Source organism: Psammomys obesus, unplaced genomic scaffold (genome assembly GCF_907164565.1).
Source record: "Psammomys obesus unplaced genomic scaffold, mPsaObe1.curated_primary_1811, whole genome shotgun sequence".
Lineage (NCBI taxonomy): Eukaryota > Metazoa > Chordata > Mammalia > Rodentia > Muridae > Psammomys > Psammomys obesus.
The window spans coordinates 11,251,362-11,273,260 of NW_026596039.1; the positions used below are offsets into that span (position 1 = coordinate 11,251,362).

The 21,899-nt window shown below is 44.0% G+C and overlaps 1 protein-coding gene across 1 annotated transcript in view; it reads right to left on the reverse strand.

Moving 5' to 3' along the window:
• Ttc12 (tetratricopeptide repeat domain 12) overlaps nucleotides 1–21,899 on the reverse strand; it is a 47,554-nt gene that overhangs the window by 15,910 nt on the left and 9,745 nt on the right. The window contains exons 3-12 of the mRNA XM_055622144.1: nucleotides 20,782–20,942; nucleotides 20,253–20,274; nucleotides 19,515–19,592; nucleotides 18,722–18,843; nucleotides 15,562–15,621; nucleotides 9,615–9,686; nucleotides 7,751–7,811; nucleotides 6,900–7,088; nucleotides 5,818–5,887; nucleotides 2,056–2,144 (exon numbers count right to left, since the gene is read on the reverse strand). Coding sequence (XP_055478119.1) covers nucleotides 2,056–2,144; nucleotides 5,818–5,887; nucleotides 6,900–7,088; nucleotides 7,751–7,811; nucleotides 9,615–9,686; nucleotides 15,562–15,621; nucleotides 18,722–18,843; nucleotides 19,515–19,592; nucleotides 20,253–20,274; nucleotides 20,782–20,942 — 924 coding nt within the window. The remainder of the gene's footprint in view (nucleotides 1–2,055; nucleotides 2,145–5,817; nucleotides 5,888–6,899; nucleotides 7,089–7,750; nucleotides 7,812–9,614; nucleotides 9,687–15,561; nucleotides 15,622–18,721; nucleotides 18,844–19,514; nucleotides 19,593–20,252; nucleotides 20,275–20,781; nucleotides 20,943–21,899) is intronic.

Here is a 21,899-nt window from a genome sequence, read left to right on the forward strand (position 1 = left end):
ACGACCCACCTGGTTTTATGACGATTCAGCCTGCCACTGCCTGACGGTGCTAGACAGAGATCGGCTTTCATAGATTACTTACATTGTTGTCGTTATTATAAAATTTTCTCAGTGGGTGGAACATGGGAATGAATAAAGGAAAAGCATTTATCTTAACTGGAATATAATCAGAGCATCAGTCTTCAGAAACTGGAGAGAGCAACCATTCGTATTCTTGCCAGGAAACTATGATATCATGTGAGTACTCTACCTCCATCCTCTACCGTGAGCTCTTTCCAGAGCTCTAACAGTGAAATTCAATGACATTGAGTTTTGACTGCTTTGCGTTCTGAGCAGGCAGCAGGGAGCAGACAGAACACAGGCAGGAGCATGGGGATAAGTAATGAACCTGACAGCAACTAGACACATTGGCAATAGGACACACTGGAGGGATGGTGTCGTGGCTTCAATCTGAAACATGCTCAAAGGTTTCAGGGCTAAAGTTTTGGTTGCTTTGATTTTGAGAAATAATGATCTCCAAGATGTGACAGTTTTAGTGCAAGTGCCCCCCATAGGCTAATATATTTGAAAGCTTGGTCCCAGTAGGTAGACCTGTTTGAGAAGGATTAGGAGGTGTGACCTGTTGGATGACGTGTGTCACTGTGGATGTGCTGGAACTGAATTCTCTCCTCAACCCAACAAGATGCAATTGATGCATTCTCGTGTTTCTGCTTTGTCACATTCTCCGGCTTCTTTAAAAATGGCTTTGTGTTTATTGAGTTGGGCATGTCAAGATTCCCTGAGCTTCAGCTTAGAATATGCTTACCCCAGTTTAGAATATTTTTTAGATATTAAAACAACATACTTCCAAGGCTCACAGAAACAGAAGTACCTGGGTTATTATGCCTGATTCACAGGGGGAAAACACAGCCTTTCTCACCTTCTTTCAGGATCTTGGCAAACATACAGCCCTGAGCAAGGGACTTTGATACTTCCTGTTTTGTTTTGTTTTATTTTGGTGTGGTGTGTGTGTGTGTGTGTGTGTGTGTGTGTGTGTGTGCGCGCGCGCGTGTGTGCAAGCAGGCCAGAGGACACCTCACATGTCTCCTTAGGCATCATTTAAGTCTTTTCTTTCTTTTTTCTTATGACATCTTACTGACCTGGAAATCACCAAATAAGACAGTCTGGCTGACCTTCAGCCATATTCCCAGCATGCCACCACACTTTGTTTTTGGTTTTTCTGTTGTTGTCAATGAGGGTTCTGATCTCAAACTTCAGTGCTTGGCTTTATCTGCTGATCCCTACCAGATAAACTTCCTGATAAACTAGCTGTCTATGGCCTAGGTCCTTTCACGTACTAAAACAAAGGAGACTGCCTCCTCATACTTGGCTTGTACCTTGCACATGCTACTTGCAGGCTCTACGCTGTCATTATCCTCATTTCTAGTTTCCCTTCTTAAGAGCAAACTCATTGTTATGAAACACTTTTTTTTTTCGATTAAAAAATAACTTAAAATCTTGATATGCTCAGAAGCCAAAAAAGTGACTAAGAAAGATTGTGCAAAGACTTAATGAACTCCGGAAGACACTGTATGAAGAAAGGAAAGAGTTGACAAAATAAAATTCTTCTGGCATTTTCCTATTTCAGTAACAGATGCTAGTCAGTGTCCGAAGACACTGACAGTCATATATCTCTAGATGCTGCAAGAGATGCTATGGTCAGCAAAAGGAAGTATCTTTAAACAGCCGAGCAAGGAAGCTATCTATCCTCAGTGCTCAGGGCATGAGCAGAAGCCATGATTCTGCAGAGCAGAGAAAGACCCTGGGGGCAGGCACTCGTTATGTTGACAGTGATCTTGCCCACTCCAGGAGGAAAAAGAGGAGGAGGAGGAGAAGGTGGGGGCTGGGGAATGAATTCAATATAGAACTTGCTTTTGACCCACATACTTTTTGGAAGGAAAAGGCCTGGAAGTGTGGACACCAGTTCTCCCTTCCCTGACCTCTACCACGGTGGAGCATGCAGCTCTCACTTCTGGGACACACAACTAGCAATCAACAGTGAAGAGCCAGGCTTACCATTGTCGTCGCACACTGCTTGCCAGAGCTTTAAAACGGCCACGCAGACAACCTCCTCAACTGCATCTTTCCCTTCTGAGAAGAGGCACCTGGAGAAGACAGGGAGCACAACGTGGATTCTGAGAATCTTTTTACCCCCAGACTCACCAAATACAGACTTAAGAGAAGCTTTTTCTTTTTTTTATTCTTTATTAATTACACTTTATTCACTTTATATCCCCCCTATGTGGTTCCCTCCCTCCTCCCATCCCAATCCCTCCCTTCCTCCACCCTCTGCATGCATGCCCCTCCCAAGCCCACTGATAGGGGAGGTCTCCTTTTCCTTCCTTCTGATCCTAGTCAATTAGGTCTCATCAGGAGTGGCTGCATCTGTAGCTTGGTAAGGCTGCTCCTCCCTTGGGGGAGCTGATCAAAGAGCAGGCCAATCAGTTCATGTCAGAGACAGTCCCTATTCCTATTACAATGGAACCCACTTGGATACTGAACTGCCATGGGCTACATCCGTGCAGGGGTCTTAGGTTATCTCCATGCATAGTCCTTGGTTGGAGTATCAGTCTCAGGAAAGACCCCTGTGCTCAGATTTTTTGGTTCTGTTGCTCTCCTTGTGGAGTTCCTGTCCTCTCCAGATCTTACTGTTTCCCACTTCTTTCATAAGATTCCCTGCACTCTGCCCAAAGGTTGCCCATAAGTCTCAGCATCTGCATTGATAGTCTGCAGGGCAGAGCTTTTCAGAGGTCCTCTGTGTCAGGCTCCTGACTTGTTCCTGCTTTTCTCCTTCTTCTGATGTCCAGCCTCTTTGCCTTTCTGGATAGGAATTGAACATTTTAGCAAGAGTCCTCCCTCTTGATTCATTTCTTTAGGTGTACAGATTTTAGTAGGTTTATCCTATATTATATGTCTATATGAGCGAGTATATACCATGTACATCTTTCTGGTTCTGGGATAGCTCACTCAGGATGATCTTTTCCAGATCCCACCATTTACCTGAAAATTTCATGATTTCCTTGTTTTTTATTGCTGAGTAATACTCCATTGTGTAGATATACCACAATATGTGCATCCATTCCTCCACTGAGGGGCATCTGGGTTGTTTCCAGCTTCTGGCTATTACAAATAAGGCTGCTACAAACATGGTTGAGCAAATGTCCTTATTGTGTACTTGAGACCCTTTTTGGTATATGCCTAGGAGTGGTATAGCTGGATCTTGAGGAAGTGCTATTCCTAGTTATCTGAGAAAGCGCCAGATTGCTTTCCAGAATGGTTGTACAAGTTTACATTCCCACCAGCTGTGGAAGAGGGTTCCCCTTTCTCCACATCCTTTCCAGCATGTGTTGTCTTTTGAGGTTTTGATCTTAGCCATTCTGATAGGTGTAAGGTGAAATCTTAGGGTCGTTTTGATTTGCATTTCCCTGAGGGCTAATGAGGTTGAGCATTTCGTTAAGTGTTTCTCTGCCATTCGATATTTCTCTATTGAGAATTCTCTGTTTAGCTCTGTACTCCATTTTTTAATTGGATTACTTGATTTTTTTGCTGTTTAACTTCTTTAGTTCTTTATATATTTTGGATATTAGTCCTCTGTCAGATACAGGGTTGGTGAAGATCCTTTCCCAATCTGTAGGCTGTCGTTTTTTTCTGAGGACAGTGTCCTTTGCTTTACAGAAGCTTTTCAGTTTCATGAGGTCCCATTTATTGATTGTTGCTCTTAGAGCCTGTGCTGTTGGTGTTCTGTTCAGGAAGCTGTCTCTTGTACCAATGAGTTCAAGGCTCTTCCCCACTTTTTCTTCTAAGCAGTTTACTGTGTCTGGTTTTATGTTGAGGTCTTTGATCCACTTGGACTTTAGTTTTGTGCAGGGTGTAAGTATGAATCTATTTGCATTTTTCTACATGTAGACATCCAGTTAGACCAGCACCATTTGTTGAAGATGCTGTCTTTTTTCCATTGAATGGTTTTGGCATCTTTGTCAAAAATCAGGTGTCCATAAGTGTGTGGATTTATGTCAGGGTCTTCTACTCGATTCCATTGATCCACCATTCTATTTCTATGCCAGTACCATGCAGTTTTTAGTATTGTTGCTCTACAGTATAGCTTGAGATCACGGATGGAGATACCTCCTGAAGATCTTTTACTGTAGAGAACTGTTGTAGCAATTCTGGGTTTCTTGTTGTTCCATATCAAGGTGAGAATTTTTCTTTCAAGGTCTGTAAAGAATTATGTTGGTAATTTGATGGGAATTGCATTGAATCTGTAGATTGCTTTTGATAAGATGGCCATTTTTACTATATTAATCCTGCCAAGCCATGAGCATGGGAGATCTTTCCATCTTCTGATATCTTCTTTTAATTCTTTCTTTCTTCAGAGACTGGGATTTTTTTTTTTTTCATACAAGTCTTTGACTTGCTTAGTTAGGTTCACACCAAGGTACTTTACTTCCTTTGTGGCCATTGTGAAGGGTGTTGTTTCCCTAATTTCTTTTTCAGCCCTTTTGTCTTTTGTATACGGGAGGGCTACTGATTTTTTTTTTTTTGAGTTAATTTTGTATCTGGCCACTTTGCTGAAGGTGTTAATCAGCTGTAGGAGTTTCTTGGTAGAATTTTTGGGGTCACTCAGGTATACTATTATCATCTGCAAATAGTGATACTTTGACTTCTTGCTTTCCAATTTGTATCCCCTTGATCTCCTTTAATTGTCTTATTGCTCTAGCAAGGACTTCAAGAACAATGTTGAAGAGATATGGAGAGAGTGGGCAGCCTTGCCTTGTCCCTGATTTCAGTGGGAATTATTTAAGTTTCTCTCCATTGAGTTTGATATTGGCTATAGGCTTGCTGAATATTGCCTTTACTATGTTCAGGTATGTGCCATGTATACCTGATCTCTCCAAGACTTTAAACATGAATGGATGTTGGATTTTGTCAAATGCCTTTTCAGCATCTAAGGAGATGATCATGTGGTTTTTCTCCTTCAATTTGTTTATGTGGTGGATCACATTGATGGATTTCCGTATATTGAACCACCCCTGCATGCCTGGGATGAAGCCTACTTGGTCGTAGTGGATGATATCTTTGATGTGGAGAAGCTTTTTCTTAATGCACATCCAAGCTGGACATGGTGGCACACACTTTTCATTCTACCACCCAGGAGGCAGAGAGAGGTGGATCTCTGTGGGTTCAAGGCAAATGTGGTCCACCCAGAGAGTGAGCGTCCATACAGAGCTACTTAGCCAGTTCTCTCTCTGATGCCAAAGGCTAAAACACAGGGATTGATACATAGAGGAGGGTGGGCAGGCAGGGCCATCAGTGATGAGTGGACATACAAACATCCAGCCCATGATAGGATCCTCGGCCTCCTGGATCCTTCCTGCCCAATATTTAACAGACTCAGTCCATCACCTCCTACCATACCGCTTCTCTTAGATAAACATGGAATCAGCCAGGACCCAACTGCTTCTACTTCTTTAAAACATCAGCAACTTCCAAAATGAGAAAAAGAACAAATGGATGTGGTGGGAAAGCAGTGAGACTGGTGTTTGTCTCACTGGGAAGCATGGAGAAGGCCTGCGGGACAGGCTCCCTCTCTTTTGGCTGCAACATAACACAAAGGGCTCTGAGCTCAAGGGGGTTCACATACACTCTTTCAGGGGTCACCTCACTGCATGGGGAGCAAGGACACAGAATAAGGCTTTGCCTGTCTGATAAATAACTATTTTCACGAATGGCTATCTTTCTTTTCTTAATAGACATTTGGCTCTTCCCAAACATCCCTACCTTTTAATGACCTCATGGTCACTGATGGTGCTGAATCCATTATACGTTCTGAATAGTGTTCGCTCTGTGCCTGAAACAAAGCCATAAGAACCAAGTCAGGTTCCTTGCCCACCAGATTGGCATTTAGCTGCAGCATAGCCAAACCAATCATAAGGTCCCTGTGGGCAAGGCTGGACTTTCACACTCAGAGAAATGTAATTGCTGTGAGCCATTCACTGTGTTATATGGTAAGAGGAACTGCTCAGAAAATATCAGCATCTCAATTCATTACTCTGAAGTCGATAGAGAGCCCACAGGAGTTGTTTAATCTCTGGAAAGAACCGAAAAACCACATGACTCTGGATATTTACCCTGAAGCTGTTTTGGGGCTCTGGAGAAGAACTTGCAATTTCTACGAAGCTGCTGAGGGGGCAATCCGGAACGACTCTGTTCTAAACTAAAGGGGGACCAGAAACTCCATCCTTTTCTACAATGATATTCTGTCGCTGAGCAACCACAGTTTTCTGAGCTCTGCCCTCAGTGTGTACAGGAACTGATAACAGAATGGCATGATCTCGTTAGGAGATGGAGCTGTTTCCTCTGAAGTTATTTTCATGTTCCAAGCAGCTGTTATGTGCAGCTGGGGTGACTCCTATAATTTATCATAAAATTTCTTCTGTTTTTACATGGCTTACGGTGTGTGCACGGTATAGGATGTTGGAGAAGATGTGGGGGTGTAAGCAAGATGCGTGGGACACACAGGAGGAAAAAGTTTATGGGATAAGTGCACTTATATATTTAATATTTGTATTTGCATAAGTATAAATAAACATACCACGTGGTATGAGTATGCAATACAAGCACGTGTGGAGCTCTGTACGCCGTGTGTGTGTGTTTATTGTCTGCGTGTTGAATCAGTGTGTCCTCTGAGGAGGATGGGGCATGAGCCGAGGTGCATTTCTTCCATACTCCTTTTGTCACCAAAAACTAAAAATGTTTTCGATCAGTATTTGTAGAAGGGAGGGGATCTGTGTCCCTCAAAGTCTGGACCCCATGTCTTCACACTGACAATGCTCATGAGAACGCATGCTTATGTAACTTACTGTCCGCCATCATTTCTGTCAGGATCTCAATGCCTCCTGCATAGAACAACTCTGTCTGGCCAGGCTTGGATAGGGTTTCCAGGAGATTTCTCGTTGTCATCGCTGTGTTCTTTCTTGACTTCAGGGATTCTCGAGCTTCTGTCTCTTGACGATCGGCCTTTTCTTGAAGCGTTACTTGACTTAAATATTCTAGCAAAACAAGCAGCAAAAAGTGAAACGAACAACCCCCTAACAATCCTAACAATCGACAGAACCGTAAAGAGGCTGCCCCTCCTCCCTCTCTCTCCTGCCCTTGCCCACTCCCTTCCTTTCTTCCTTTCAAGGATGTGAAGCATAAAGCAAGAAAATAATTCAGACTTTTCTTCAGGAAGGGACCGGTTAGTAGCAATGTAAAATCTAACCACAGGGTCCAAACCATCTTAGAAATTTGGGGGAGTCTAGAAGTCTATCAGAAGATGGCACAGAAGAAAAGAAATGGAGGAACCCGAACACAAGAACAGAGGAAAGAAAAGCAGATTGTCCTGTGGCCTCTGCAATAGCATGTGCTCCCCACCCCTCGCCCACATCATGCTCATAAACACACACAATAACAGGAAGAGAATGAATAAAAACTATGTCAAAGAGACAAGTAAAACTGGAGACCTGTTGATTGAGATCCGGGAAGAGGAGAGGAGCACAGCCCAAGGTTAGAGGTACAGGCTGTGAGATGGGCGAAACACGGAGGGCTGGGCAGTACAGGAAAGGCAAGGCTGTGTGTGGCCTGGACCAGGGCAGAGAAGGTAGGGAGGGCACCACAGCAGAGCACAAAGGAAAACCAAGATTTAGATGGATCACGGCCGGGACCTTCTCACCTTTCACCTGTGTCTGCAGCTTGGGGTCTATCTCTCCCATCTTCTGATAACATTCTCTGGACTAGAAAACAGAAGCAAGACCTTGAAAAGTGGTCAGTGGTAATGGTGATTACAGGGCAGACACAGGACACCCTAGAGCTTGGTTCCTTCATTATCTCTTCCTATCCCGCTGCTGCCCTCACCCCCACCCCTCCCCTGCTCCCAGCACAGAGGCAGTCAGGGAGAATCGTGAGCTTTTGATATTTTTGCTTGGGCTTCTTAGGATTTGTGGCACTACAGGTACTATTTCAAAGCTCATTTTAAAAACTTGTTTGTTAAATACAAACTGTGATGAAAACTACCTAGTCTTGAATTTTTATGGACCATGTCTGCTGGGGGTTAAGAATAATCATAATGTATATGCTAAACTTAGATTTGATATTTGCACTAAGAACCTGTCAGCTATGTCCAGGTTCAGGGAATAAGTGAAACTGGAGACTGTTGATTGAGACCCAGGAGTAAGAGAGGAGAATGGCCTGGGGTTACAGGTCCAGGCTACAAGAGCAAACAGTGAAGGCTCCAGTCACTGGCCGCATCAGAGCTTGACAGGGAGTTCTTACTGAGGAAATGGTTAGATAAAAAGTTTCTAGAAAAGGGAAGACCAGGTCTCATCAGGACTGGCTGCATTGTTTTCCTCTGTGGCCTGGCAAGGCTGCACCCTCCAGGGGGGAGGTGATCAAGGAGCCAGCCACTGAGTTCATGTCAGAGACAGCTCTTGCTCCCCTTACTAGGGAACCCACTTGGATACTGAGCTGCCTACTGGCTACATCTGAGCAGGGGGTCTAGATCCTCTCATGCATGGTCCTTGGTTGGAGCGTTGCTCTCTGCAGGCTAGGGTCAGATAGTAGGGGAGAAGGACCTCCCCTATCGTGGACTAGGGGAGGGGGATAGGGAGAGGAGAGATAGGAAGGGTGGGCCTGGGAGAGGATGAGGAAGGGGGATACAGGAGGATACAAAGTGAATAAATTGTAATAAATAATAAACAAATAAAAAATTTAAAAATAATAAAAATAAAAGTTAGAGCTAAGAAAAAAGAAAAGAAAAAGAAAGACCAGTTCAAGGAGATTTGGGGGCTAAGATTGTGTCACTCAAATATATATATGAGAACTCCTGAGAGAGCACCCAACCAGTCTCTAAGAAAAAAAAAAAAAACCAAAAAAAACCTTAAAACCTACGGAAATATATGTTCCTATCTTCAAAGTTGACCAGGAACACTCTAGAAAACTGAAATTAAGAATGACTGGAAGAGGACTGGACGTCAAGGTGAAAGGAGGGAAATGACTCTAGAGTTGTCCTCTGACCTCTGTGTCATAGCATTTGCTCCCCACCTTGCCCACATCCTGCCTGCAAACACACATAATAACAAGAAGAGAATGAACATAATAACAACTATCACATAAACAAAAAAGAGTGTTATTCCAGGGTAGACAGGAGTATGTTAAACCCAGTATTTCCTCGGTCCCATAGCAAATCTAGGAATGGTTTCTATGGGCTTCATAGCTGTGACCCCGGCACGGCTTACCACTTCCGCCATCACCCACACTGTGATTAACTATGTGATGCTGTAGTGTGTAAGTATGTATGTTTGGAGTAATGAGGTTATGAATGAATTTTGCTTTCTTGTTGTTCACTTCTTTTTTCTGAGGAAGTTGAGCCAACACTAGTAGAGAATTCTGCTGACATGGGCCCTACAGCTAGTGGGGCTGTTCCAGATTTCACTCAGCATCCTTCCCAGATGTATTATCTCAGGACTTCAGAAAACATTAAAATGTGGACTAACATCTAACCAACTTATGATCTAACTTAGACCTCGCTAAGAACGTACCTTGCTGTAGTTCTTCAGGGCCAAGTGGGCTTTTCCCATGTGGAAATAGGCTTTTGTACATTTTTCATCACACTGCGTAAAAGAGAATGGCTGATCAGGGGATCTGAAGTCATTAGGCACTCTCCTAGGCTTAGTTCACAGAATGAGGCTAGCGCTTTGGTTCTCAGTATAGCTACCAGAGTTGACAATTAAGACTTTATGTGCATTTGTGACCAAGCTAATTCCTGCCTGCAAGGAGCCTGGACACATGGGCATGCTCTCTTCCAAATTAGTGATAGTCAGCTCTCACTTCCATTCAGAGACTTGATCAAGAAGTAAAGCAAGACCCTAACTTTAGAAGGGCCCTTAGCATTGGCTGAATGTTAGAATCACTTGGAAGGTTCACATTCATCTGGACCTGGCTGCCCCAGGACCAAATAAGTTACTGTCTAAATGGGGTCCAGACAGATTATTTTTCAGATTTCTGGGTGATATGACTATGCAGCTAAGTGTGAGAGCTACTGGCTCATTAGCAGACAGAATTCTCTGGGGAAAAGGCTATGGTTCCCAGTGTGTCCTAGTGGGCAGCAGGCAGGCCCCTTCTTGAAAATAAGCCTCAGCCTGAACACTGGTGTACTGTGTGACACCAGCCAACTGTCATGTTCCCTTTGAGCTCTCTGAGAGGGAATCTGGGTCTTGAAGTTTGGTTGCCTCCCACTCCATTTTAGACCCAAGTATGTCTGCCAGTCACAAAGTCTCCTCCAAGATCTTCTGTCTGACAGCAAGTGGGCTGGCCCTTCTAGCTCTGTGGTAAGGGAGAGAGAACAGCTTAGGAGTAAGAACACCGTGCCCTTGAGAACCGTTCCCAGCAGAGCTTCCTCCCAGTTACCTGATGATATGGGAGGCTGGGAGTTCAGCCACGGGAAGCTCCTCCATGGAGAGAAAGCTCAACAAGGAACTCCAGCCGACTGCCTCAACTGCCCCAGTCTGTTTCTGCGGTATGTCTCGGTATGATGATGTTAACTCTACCTGTTGCTATCTGTTCTTTCGCTCTGATACTCTGTTCTGCTTGGGACGTTCTTTGAGACCTCTAGCTCTCATGCACTCCCGTTCCCTCCCTTTCCCTCTCCCCACCATGCTCTTCCTCGCTCCCTCTTCTTATTCTTTTACTTTGGCTTGCTATGAACTTAATAAACTCATTCATTTAAATCAGAAAATATGGCTATTCTGGATCAGTCTTTGGTTATATAGAACAAATAGGAGTTCATATTAGTGTTACTTAAGATCTAGATGGATGCCCCCAACAAAAGGGAGGGTTTAAGTGCACAGCTAAGGATATACCATTTACAGAAGGGCCCTACCTCTTCCTACTCCTCTTCATGGTAAGTTTGCAAGGAGCCATACAGCACAAACATATGAACTTAAATTTGAAGCGTCAGTTAATTAACACTCATGGATCCTTTCATAAGCAAGGTATTGAACCAGCTGAGACATCCTTTAGGGTTTACATTTAGAAGGTTCAAGAGGTCAGTCTCTGGAGTCTAAAATGTCCTAGGTGAGTCGACAACTCAGAATGTTGGTTAGAAACAACTATCTTCCTTATCTGAAAAGCAAAGATAGTAATTTCATACTCTCTCTCTCATTGTTGGGAGGAAGAATCGTGTAACACTTAACACTCTGCTGGGTAAGACTCATTAGCTGCTGTTGCTGTGGTTACAGCAGCAACAATACATTTCAGAGCCAATGTGATTTACAGAAAGGCCAAATAATAGTAAAAGAGGGAACAATAACTGCTGGAGAAACTTTTATAGGAGTGTTTGTATGTATAATATTTCCTGATCTATTACTAAGTGAATGGGAATAATAAAGAGAATAATAAGTGCCCAGGCTAATCAGTCTGTTCCATGGGGTAGGCGCTGTGCTTGATGGCTCATATGGGTGACCTTCTGTGAGCCTCATAGCGATGCGGCAAAACAGACCCAGGCATCCCCATCTCACAGACAAGGGAACCAGAGTGGGAGAGGGTGAATACTGCATCATTAACTCATGCAAGAGCTGGAATTTGAACTCTGGCCACTTAATTCCAGGACACAAGGGCTTAAAAATGTTATCAGGCTTGGGGACATAGGCTGCCTAATATGCACAAGACCCTGAGTTTGATTCCCAATGCTGGGAACAGCAACAAATAAAACCAAATATCCTTCAGAAATATGCTATGAATAAACAAACATAGACTACAGGAAATGCTATCCTCCAGTTTCAGGAGAGGAGACTCTAAAGAGAGAGATGGTCTAAAATGGAGCAGGCAACAGGGGAGGGATTTGACTTGAATCTTGAGTGAAAGGAAGAACTGAAGAAAAGATGACAGGGAGAGAAGGGAATGGAGTCCAGAGTCTAGAGGCAGGAGAGCTCAGAAGGCCCATGGACAGCCCAGCTCTGACTGAAGTGGAGGAACAAAAGGGGATGGAAAGGGTGGGCTAGAAAGACTCCACAGGGAAGTCTCAAATGCCAAGTGGGAGGCTGGTACGCCATTGGCGGTGGCAAGAAGGCAAGATGGTCTGGAGGTGGCGTGCAGAACTGACCAGAGCAGGGAAAGGCAGGGAGATGATCAAAGAGTCCAGACAGCCACTTGGAAGGAAGACCGATGCCTAAACTTCTGGTGTCAGTCCCAGGAAGGGAAGTGCAGGCATTGGAGCTGCATCAAAGAAAGATCAGCACCGACTGACTATGTGTGATGAGAAGTTAGACCTGAGTCGAGAGGCCTGGAAGGCATGTGTGCCTTTAGTAGAGAGAGGCCATGAGATCAGGTAGAGGAGAAGCTGCCTGCGTGGGAAGACAGAGTTGGTTTGTGGTTTGGGGGATGCCAAGACAACCAGGTGGAAACCTGTATGAGGTGGCTGAGGTGGATCTGGAGCTGGGAGAAGCCACGCAAGCAGATCTCAAAGCTACTTGCAGAGACAACAGGTGCATCCATGAGAGGTGATGGGAGTTGTGAGAAAAGATGAGGAGCTTCAAGGGCCCAGTTGTAGAGAAAATAGGGCAGGCAGCAGAGTGCTGAATGTAGCAAACTTGAAAAGGATGGAATCCAGGAAACAAGAAAGGAGTGACCAAGGGGAAGAGAGGGTGCTCTCCACTTCTGCTCATGAGAACCGAGTATTCAAAGCATATTCATGACAGAATACCAGAGACACACTGCTGGGGGCATGCAGGTCCCTGAGCTGAGGACCATGATATTCACAGGTGGAGCATAGACAGGTGGCAGTAGGTATGACATCATCCCCTCGCCACCCACAAAGAACAACTAACAGATCTTATGACTGGACCTGTCCTGTCCAACCAGGAGTCTTCTGTCACATGAGCCCCACGCTCTCTTTGAAGGAGTGTGGTCTTCAGAGCAGGATGAATTTCATTATGCAGAAAGTGTTCTGCGGGTGGTGACATGCGTCTGCTCCTAACGGAAAATGGCTTTGCCACCCTTATCTTCGACAAGGAACATCTGTCCTGAAATATTACTTACGCTGGCCCCTTCCAATTTAAAAGTGTCAAGAAATGTTAAATTGGCATGAAAGTTCCCACACCATTAATGACAGAGTGTCAGAGATACTCACTTCTAAGATTTTAAAGTGTTTTTTGAGACAGTGAACCTTTTCTTGGAATTTGTGACTTCCACAAAGAGTGGAACTTCACCAGTCTTCACATTCCTTTTTGTTTTGACCCAAACCTCTCTTTGGGAGCCTCGCCAGGCTTAAAGGCAAGGCTGGGCCCTGAGTGTCAGGGATTGTTTTAATGCCAGCTCCAGTGGACCTACCCTGCTTTGGTGTCACCACCCAGTTGACTACGTTGGCTTCGCTCAACATTTGGGCAGAGGCCAGTGTGTTAGACTGGGTCAGCATGGGATGTACCTAACTCTTTGGTCCTTGTCTGAGTAGGGGACATTCTGTGGGGACCCTATGAGGAGAGAAATAGGATCTCAGAAGGTATGTAAGCCAGGTATCGTGGGGTTTAGGGAATACTGGCAGGTGCTTTTATTTTACAGTAGCTAGTTAAGAGTACAGGTGGACACTGTGGCCACTGGCTTTGTGACCCCGTGTAAACAGCTTAATTCATCTCTGAGCCTTCACCTTTTGGTCACAACAAAAAAAGGAAAATCGTGGCACTGAACAGAATCTATACTGCGAGCCTGCAGCAAAAAGACAGAAAAAGACACTGTGAGCAAACAAGGTGACAGAGTGGGCGAGCACGCCTATGATGGAGGTCCGACGCTGCCATCAGCACGGGGCCACTCTCATGACGGAAAGACCTGCCCTGTGTGATCAAACAGTGGCTCCCCCACACTGTGTCTTCAGAAGGATGACACAAGCAGGTACTTCTGGTTATCTGCAGGTCCACACGTGTTTTATGAACCACTGAAATCAAGGGAGATTTTCTACTTCGTCCTTGTTTCCCCTGTTCAGAGCCTCAATAGTAAAAAGTAGAAAAGAGGAGCCATTGAGATGGTTCTGCAGGTAAAGGCACTTGCCAGCCAAGCCTGGTGACAGTAGTCTAATCCCTGGAACTCCACTAAAGGTGGAAGCATAAAACCAACTCCACAGAGATTCTTTTGACTTCTGTACACATGCTATCACATTTACACCCACACATATCATGCACACACACACACACACACACACACACATATATGTAAATAAAAATTTAAAGATTAGCAATAGAGTATAGCCAGTATGTGGCCATGAATGTGTACTTTTGATTCAGGTCATGGTCACTGGGTGAGGCCAAGCATGCTGACCTGGGGAATTAGAGGCACCGGATACACCTGGACCATTCTCCCAGCATCTCAATCTTATCTGACTGTAAGTTGTTTAAAATAATATAGTCACATTAGAACAAAATGATACATTTATGAGTTAGGTGTGATGGTTCAAATCTATAATCTGAGTTACTTAAGAGGCTGAGGTAGGAAGGAGGATAACAGGTTTAAGGCCAGGCTAGTTAACTTAATGAGACCTTGTCCCAAAATATAAAAGGCTTGGAAATGTGGCTAAGTGGTGGGATTCTTACCTAATGTGTGAAAAGCTATAGGACAGAGAGAATGAGGACAAGAAAGACAGTCAGAAACAAAAAGATAGAAATAAGACAGACAGAAATGAGAAAAAGAGGCAGAGTGGGGGAGAGGGGCCACATTTTTATGGAGTGCCACAGAAAATCTTCAAGTATTTTTTTTTAAGATAAAAATGCTTCTTGTTTCTAGACCCTTTGAGGGGCTTATGCACACTCTGAGAAGTTTCTTTGGGTAATTTCTTTTCAAAGAATCACGTGACGGTGTAAGGTAGGGAAGCTTGGATTTAGGGCTTTTTACACATTTAGTCCAAGTCATTGAGTTATTGAAACATTTAGGACTAATTGTGGTGCCGAGAGCTAAGCAGTGCTTTCCTCTCTGCACCTTTGATTCTCCACGTGTATGCTCTTGCAGGGAATAGGAAACAAAGCAGTGTGCATGTTCCTGAGCTGGAGCAATAGCAATTTATACTTCTGATATCCCCCCGCAAACAGAAGCGGGTATAAGCTATTTCCAAATGAATTCATCCAAACGGAACTGGCCCAGACTGATGAGGAAGATGACATTGTAGAAACCATCTCTGTGCCTAGCCCTAGAGGAGAGGAAATGATGTTTTCCCTATGACAGGAAGTAAGGGATTTGACAGCACCAAGTGAAGAATGAGCTAGGGTGACATAAAACCTTTACAGACCAATGGTGACAGTGTCTCTGGAGCACATGCCTGAGCTAAGCACAATGTTCTGACCCTCATGGCAACCCTGTTCTATCCCATTTCACAGATGAGGAAACTGAAGCTCTCTCTGAAGGTCTTCAGATGACACATATGGAGAGGCTTTCTACACAGTTCAGGACTCAGAACGCAGGCCAGAGCAAGCCTAGTGCAGTCACGTGGGAAAGGAAACAGTCTCTTACCCTCAGAGCCCAGTCACAGTCCTCGAGGGCCTTCTGATAGTCTCCAAGTTTTATATAAGCCTGCAATGACACAAATACCAGATACTCAGACACAACTCTGTATCAGAGGAGTCTCTAGTTAGTTCAGAAGGGACAGCTGATATCACCAAACAGAGAGAGAAAAGAAGACGGATTCAGGAATATGGGGAAAGCTAGGAACCGTATTCAGAGGTGTGATGACAGATTGGTGCAGCCATTATGGAAGTCAGTATGGAGGGCCCTCTGAAAACCACATGACCTGGCAGTAACAATTCTGGGCATTTGCCCAAAGGACTCTACCACGGAGGTACTTGCACACACATTTAGCAAGGAAATGGAAGCAGTTGGGATGTCAATCAACAGATAATGGGTAATAAAAATGTGATTCAGATACACAATGGGATTTTATTCAGCCATAAAGAAACACAAATTTTTCAGGGAAATTGGTACATCTGGGGAATATATGAAAGAGGGGAAAAGACAAAAACCTCATGTTCTTTTTCATTTGTGGATCCTAGCTTATGTGTGTGTGTGTGTGTGTGTGTGTGTGTGTGTGTGTATTAGTATATGTAAATATGTGAGGACAAGTATAGGCCACATAACCAGGAAACCATTTTTCTAAATTAATTAATATTTCTAAGTTAAGACTTACTAATAGAATGGGAGAAAGAGTTAAGGAATATATTAATATATATTGTTGTTTTCTTTCCTCTTATTTTTCCTTTTTCTTTTACCAAGAAACACTACATAGATTTTAGGTACTTGTTTTGTTTTGTTTTAAGTTCCAGAGGAAACCATGTAAGAAAAACAAAACAAAACAAAACAAAATACAAAACCTGGGCACCAGAGGATGACTGATTTCTCCAGGGTCCTCAGTTTCCAAGAACAATGCCAGCACACTACTAGGTTTCCTCATGGCCCAAACTTTCCCATGGGGCTGTAACATTCTTAACATTAAGTTGAGCTGTTTCCACAGAAAAGCCAGTTACATCGCCAGGGTGACATTGGGGAATCAAGGCATCCAACCAAATAGAGGCGGGAGCGGGCAACAGCCAGCTGGTGGGCTCTGCAGCACAGCTCCACACCCTCTTCTTCAGGTCTCGAGTTACACTTGAAAATCGGAGGGGAGGAAGGAGGCAGTGCCATCCTAGACAACTGGACATCTGAGGCCATGGTCTCACAATACACGGTTCAAGTTCTGAACAAGTCGGAAGTCATCAACATGGGCTTCACCATTTTCTCTAGATAGCCTTTTACTTTTATTTTTCTCTTCTCTCCAAGACTTGAATCTGACACCCTGTGTTGTCTCCATTCTCTTCTGCTTTCCCTGTTTTAAGAAGAGCCACTTTTCTTAATGGCAATTAAATTCTAGGTTTATCTAGTGAGCACTAGCATTGTTGATTATAACATTAGCTGTAGGAGAGAAACAAAGGCAATGACTGGGTAGGTTTTATTTTTTTTTTCTTTAGCAAGCAATATTCAGTTCCCAGCGACCTTATTGTTTTCTAGCACCACACGGCAAAAGGAGAGACATTTTAAAAATAGTCAGTGGTTCAAGTGATTTCTAATACCAGGCAGCACATTCTGTTTTTATTTTGCTCTGAATGCGTGCTCTCAGAAAGAGTTGGAAGAAATTGCTCTCCAAAGCTTTTCACTGTGTTTCCTTATATTTATCCACAGCCACCCTTAATGGGATTCTTATGACTAATCAAAGGGTGGTTTAAAATTGAATACAGTAAAAATGCAACTAATTTAGATGAATTGAGGAGGATGGACAGCTTTCACTAGATACAAGTCTGAATTACACAACATTTTAAAAGCAATTCAACTCTATTGGTTTCTAATCACTTCAGGGAGACAAGCCTGAATGAGCATCAGTAGGTAGATATTTTCTAAGACAAAATTTGGTGCCGAGTAAGAACGAAAAGTAATAAGTGTATTAATTGTTTGCACTTAAATGATTCTTCTGAATTCTTTAAATGGACTTATGGCTCCTGCGTTATGTAAGTAATGGGATACTGGATAGCTGTGACAGACAGAGCACTGGGGGAGGCATATAGCAGGTTTTGTCCATAACTTAATACTTAATCTCTTGTTAGGGTAATAAGATGGGCATTGCTAAAGCTTTTTTGTGGACTTGCTTTCTTATAACAATTTTTTTGCCGCAAATGCTGGTGGGAAAGGATGCCTGGGCTCTAGTCAGACGTATGCGGACGGTTTAGGTCATGAGGTTGTATTTTTCTTGGATTTGTCATTAAATCACTGTTACTCTCCAGACTCTGCAGTCTTTGAATATCCTGTGCCTTGCTTTGAATACTTCTCCTCCACAAATCCCAAACAGACACTCCTGAGTTACAGAAATTGGAGCTGACGAGGGCTCTGTGGCTGCCTCTCTCTCTGGTAAATGACATGGCATCAGGACTGTCTTAAAGAGGTCCAGCTGACAGGTCCTGTCTGTCATGAGATCACATCCATGAATCTGCCACCCCAAACTTCGCTGTATCTCAAAGATAAGGTTACTAGTGACATGTTTGTTTCAAATGATAGTTATCAGCCTCCTGCCTTTGTTAAGCAGCAGGTAAGAAACATCAGGGGTGGGGTAGTTAGCTATGCCTGATGTTTTGAGAAACTGAGTTTCCCTGTGAAAGAAAACTGAGGGTAAAGGGCTTCAGAACCTCTGAATTCTCCAGAAACTGCAGTAGGTTTGCTGACTACACCATTTAAACAAATCAGGTTTGATCAAATGAGCAGGAAACTAGCTGAGATAACAAGCCTTTGAGAGTCCCACCAAAACTGGCGTGGTGGCAGATTCCACGTTCTCACTGGCCATTTCAGCCTCCTGGGTTTCCCTTTATATGCATGGGAGAGGGTGCCTGGTCATCACAAGTGGTGTGCAGGAGCCAACTCGGAGAAAGCTGCTTATGAATAGCTCTCCCCAGACCCAGTCACACGGTGATTAAAGGCTGACTGGCAAGTGTTCATACCGTGGAAACTGGCACTTGTAACAGGAAACCACAAGGGCTGGTTGGTAAACATTTACCAGCCCACCAGTGATGCTTGTCTACCCTTCTCTCTGTTATGACAGGTTTCCCAGCACCCGTCTTTGAAGTCGCCACTGTGGACGCTGGCTTGGGTCACCCACCTGGGCTCGGTTGGTGTACAGCACTTTCATGTTCTTCAGCTTCCCCAAACCCTCGCTGTAGTGGAGGATGGCTGCTTCATAGTCACCCTTGGCAAAGGCCTCATTCCCCTTTTCCTTTAGGGCTGGGAGAATAGAAGGCAAACAGTGAGTTCTCGTCAGAAGGTCCTTCTAAATTGCAGGTTTTCTAGTTTAGTGAATTGCCACTTATTTTTCTCTGCAGTTATTTGAGGTCCAATTTCTTTAACTTATGCTCTTCAAATTTATGCTCAGGTTTTCTATGCAGCTCCTCAGAGAAATAGTATTTTTCTGAACTGAGGCTTATATCTGCTCCATCTTACTTACCCTTGACCAAGACAAGTGTCCTCATCATCTTGTAGCAAGGGGGAGTGGGCAAGAGCTGATTAGACATACCATCAGATGTTTAAAACGACACAGAGAGCTTTGAGCACTTTCATGCCCCCGACCCCATGCAATTTCTCTTTGTCGATTGTTATGGACTTTGCCTCTCCCCCCACCCCACCCCCATTTCACTTTTCTTTCTGACCATAGCTTTAGCTCAGGCTAGCCAAGCACCATTCAGGAGTCAGGAATCTGTGTCCTGAATCAGAGTCTGTGTCCTGCTGACTGCATGTTGAGTAAGATCAGAGGACAGATGATTTCTGCCTGGCCAGTCCTCTGGCTTGCCGGTCCATCGCGATCCCTCCCACCTCCCGCCACATTGGCACACAGGTTTTCATGGGCTCTTTCCAGCTGGAGTCATCCCAGCGACTGAAAAGTAAGGACCAACAATTACCATCTGCTTGGGCTTTGCTTTCTTGCCTTCTCTTGGCTCGTTCCTTTGCATCCTTCTCCACGAACGCCAAGAAGGCCTCTGGCAGCAGAGTAATTTACACCGTTAAAAAGAAAAAGCCAGATACTCTAAGCAGTCCTTTTAGTTCAAATTCCAAAGGAAGCCACTTTAGGACTTTATAACTCTACTTCTTATGCATACATATGTCAGCACACCCAGGCATGCTTGTGTGTGTGTGTACATGCACACAACACTGAGGCAGCTAAAATGCCACTTTCTTAATTTGACATTAAATGCTAACCTGTGTGGTGTATTATTATGCCTGATGGCTATGTCTATGCCTCAGGTTTGAATTATATCTTTTAGGAGAGTTTTTTCTTTGAAGAGGGACTTTTTTTGTTGTTCTATTTAGCATAATGAGCCTCAGAGCTGAGCAACACAGAAAGTATCTGCCTCCCTTAAGCAGTGAAGGGAAAACTGGATCATAAAGAGTAACTGAATTCAGTTTACAAAAGATTGACCAGGAGGAAACAAAACAAAACAGAAAAGCCTCTGTCTGTTGCCTCTTTGACCACTGACACCAGGCCTGGGTCATAAGCAGGATTTTGTTCTTGGGTTGTTAGTAAGCCCAGAGGCTATAATTTAAGGGTCTGGAAGTCACATAAAAAGTTCTATTAAAAGAAAACAACAACTGATCTTAAATGAATAAAACACATTGGAAGACAGAGATGCTGTCCTTACCTGGATTCATTTCATCTGCATTCTGCAAGGTACCAGTTATCATAAAAACAAAGAAACAAAATTTAAAATTCAGTCTCCGGTAAATGTGCATATAAGCCAAGGGAGCAATCTAACTGCAAATGAGGAATCAGGTCATTTTTTTTTTTTTTAAACCACCAATACTGATGGCTCCAAAATTTAAAGGGGCTTGCTTTAAAGCTGGAGATGTAAGTGCGGGCACAAGTAGGGGTCTGATTCCTCAGAATCAACACTACCCAAGTCAAGGAACCCCACCCCACCCCGATCTGTGACTATGTTAAGTATGGATTGGTAGAACATGTGGGTTTAGATGTACAAGCTCATGGGGAAGAGAGGCTGAGTTTTCCCCAAAAGGAATGCTCAGAAGGCTTATTCCATATGGAAAACAGATCAGGAAGCCTGAGAAACAAGCCTGTTCCAGCTTCATCAGCTGATCTGAGGTCATGCTCCTGCCTCAGCACAGGTCTCCCTACTGTATCTACTTATATAACTTCATAGCAGAAAAGGAAACCTCTGGGGCTTTGGGGGGACTGATCATGGTCTTGTTCAAGGTTGTCCTGCATCCTTCCTCCTCTTGATCTCTCTCCATCAGCAGGATTCTCTTTTCCGTCTCTAGGACAGCCTTCTGCTGTATGGTGGGATCGTCAGAATTCATCTCTTGGATTAAAGTGGCTAGAGGGAAAAGCACATGTGATTCAGTCAAGCAAGTTCTTCAAACAGAAAGACTCCATCCATGGAAAGGATGGTATTGAAAGTTAATAAGGATGATCCATAGATAGGGGAAGAAGGTAATAGGAAGCCCAGTGAATCATTGGGATGAATATGAAACAATTAAGTATAGCACTTGCTTTGCCTGGGTGGGGGGGGGGGACGGCAAGGGAATTTAACACTGGGCTTCAACGAACAGAGTTTTAAATCACTATTACACTCTGTAGTGATTTATGGACTGCTTATTAGATGTTGTACATCTTGCTGAATATTAGAGAAAAAAAAGATAAATAAAAAGTCCTTTTGTTTTGTTTGAAAAGCTTGTGATCTTGTGTGGGTGACAAGAGTAACACAAGCAGCTTTGGGACGCACAGAAACAACAGCCTCTAACTGTCTCCCTGCCTCTCTTCATTGCCTTATCTACACAGATTGGCATTGCTAGGCTGTCACTGAGGAGCATTGCTCTCCTCTGCCCTCCTACCCCGCCTACCAGATAAATCTGCTCATCTCACTCCAATTTCAGATCAGTCTAATTATCCACATCCTGCATCCTCGACTAGGGGAGCTGAACACTGATGAAGAAAGATGGATAAATACTGGGGAACTGGTCCCAGTCTGACTGGGACCTCCAGTGACCGCCACCCTCCTAGCAACCCTGGCATGGCATCCCAAGGTAGGCAGCCTACTATTGTCTCAAAGACATTCAAGTCTCGAGCACTCGAGGTCTGATCCTTCCAAATAGAGGGGGTTAGGTACTCACTCAGAAAGAAAAGGGATGGCACCAGGACAGAGCTCTTTTAAGGTCATGCTAGCTCACACAGCTGCCCGCATCTGCATCCATCTCTGGTTCTCACCAGAGAAGGATGCTGTCTTTCTTGCATGAGGTTCGAGCCTCTGCTTGTGCAAGTGATGTAGATTCAA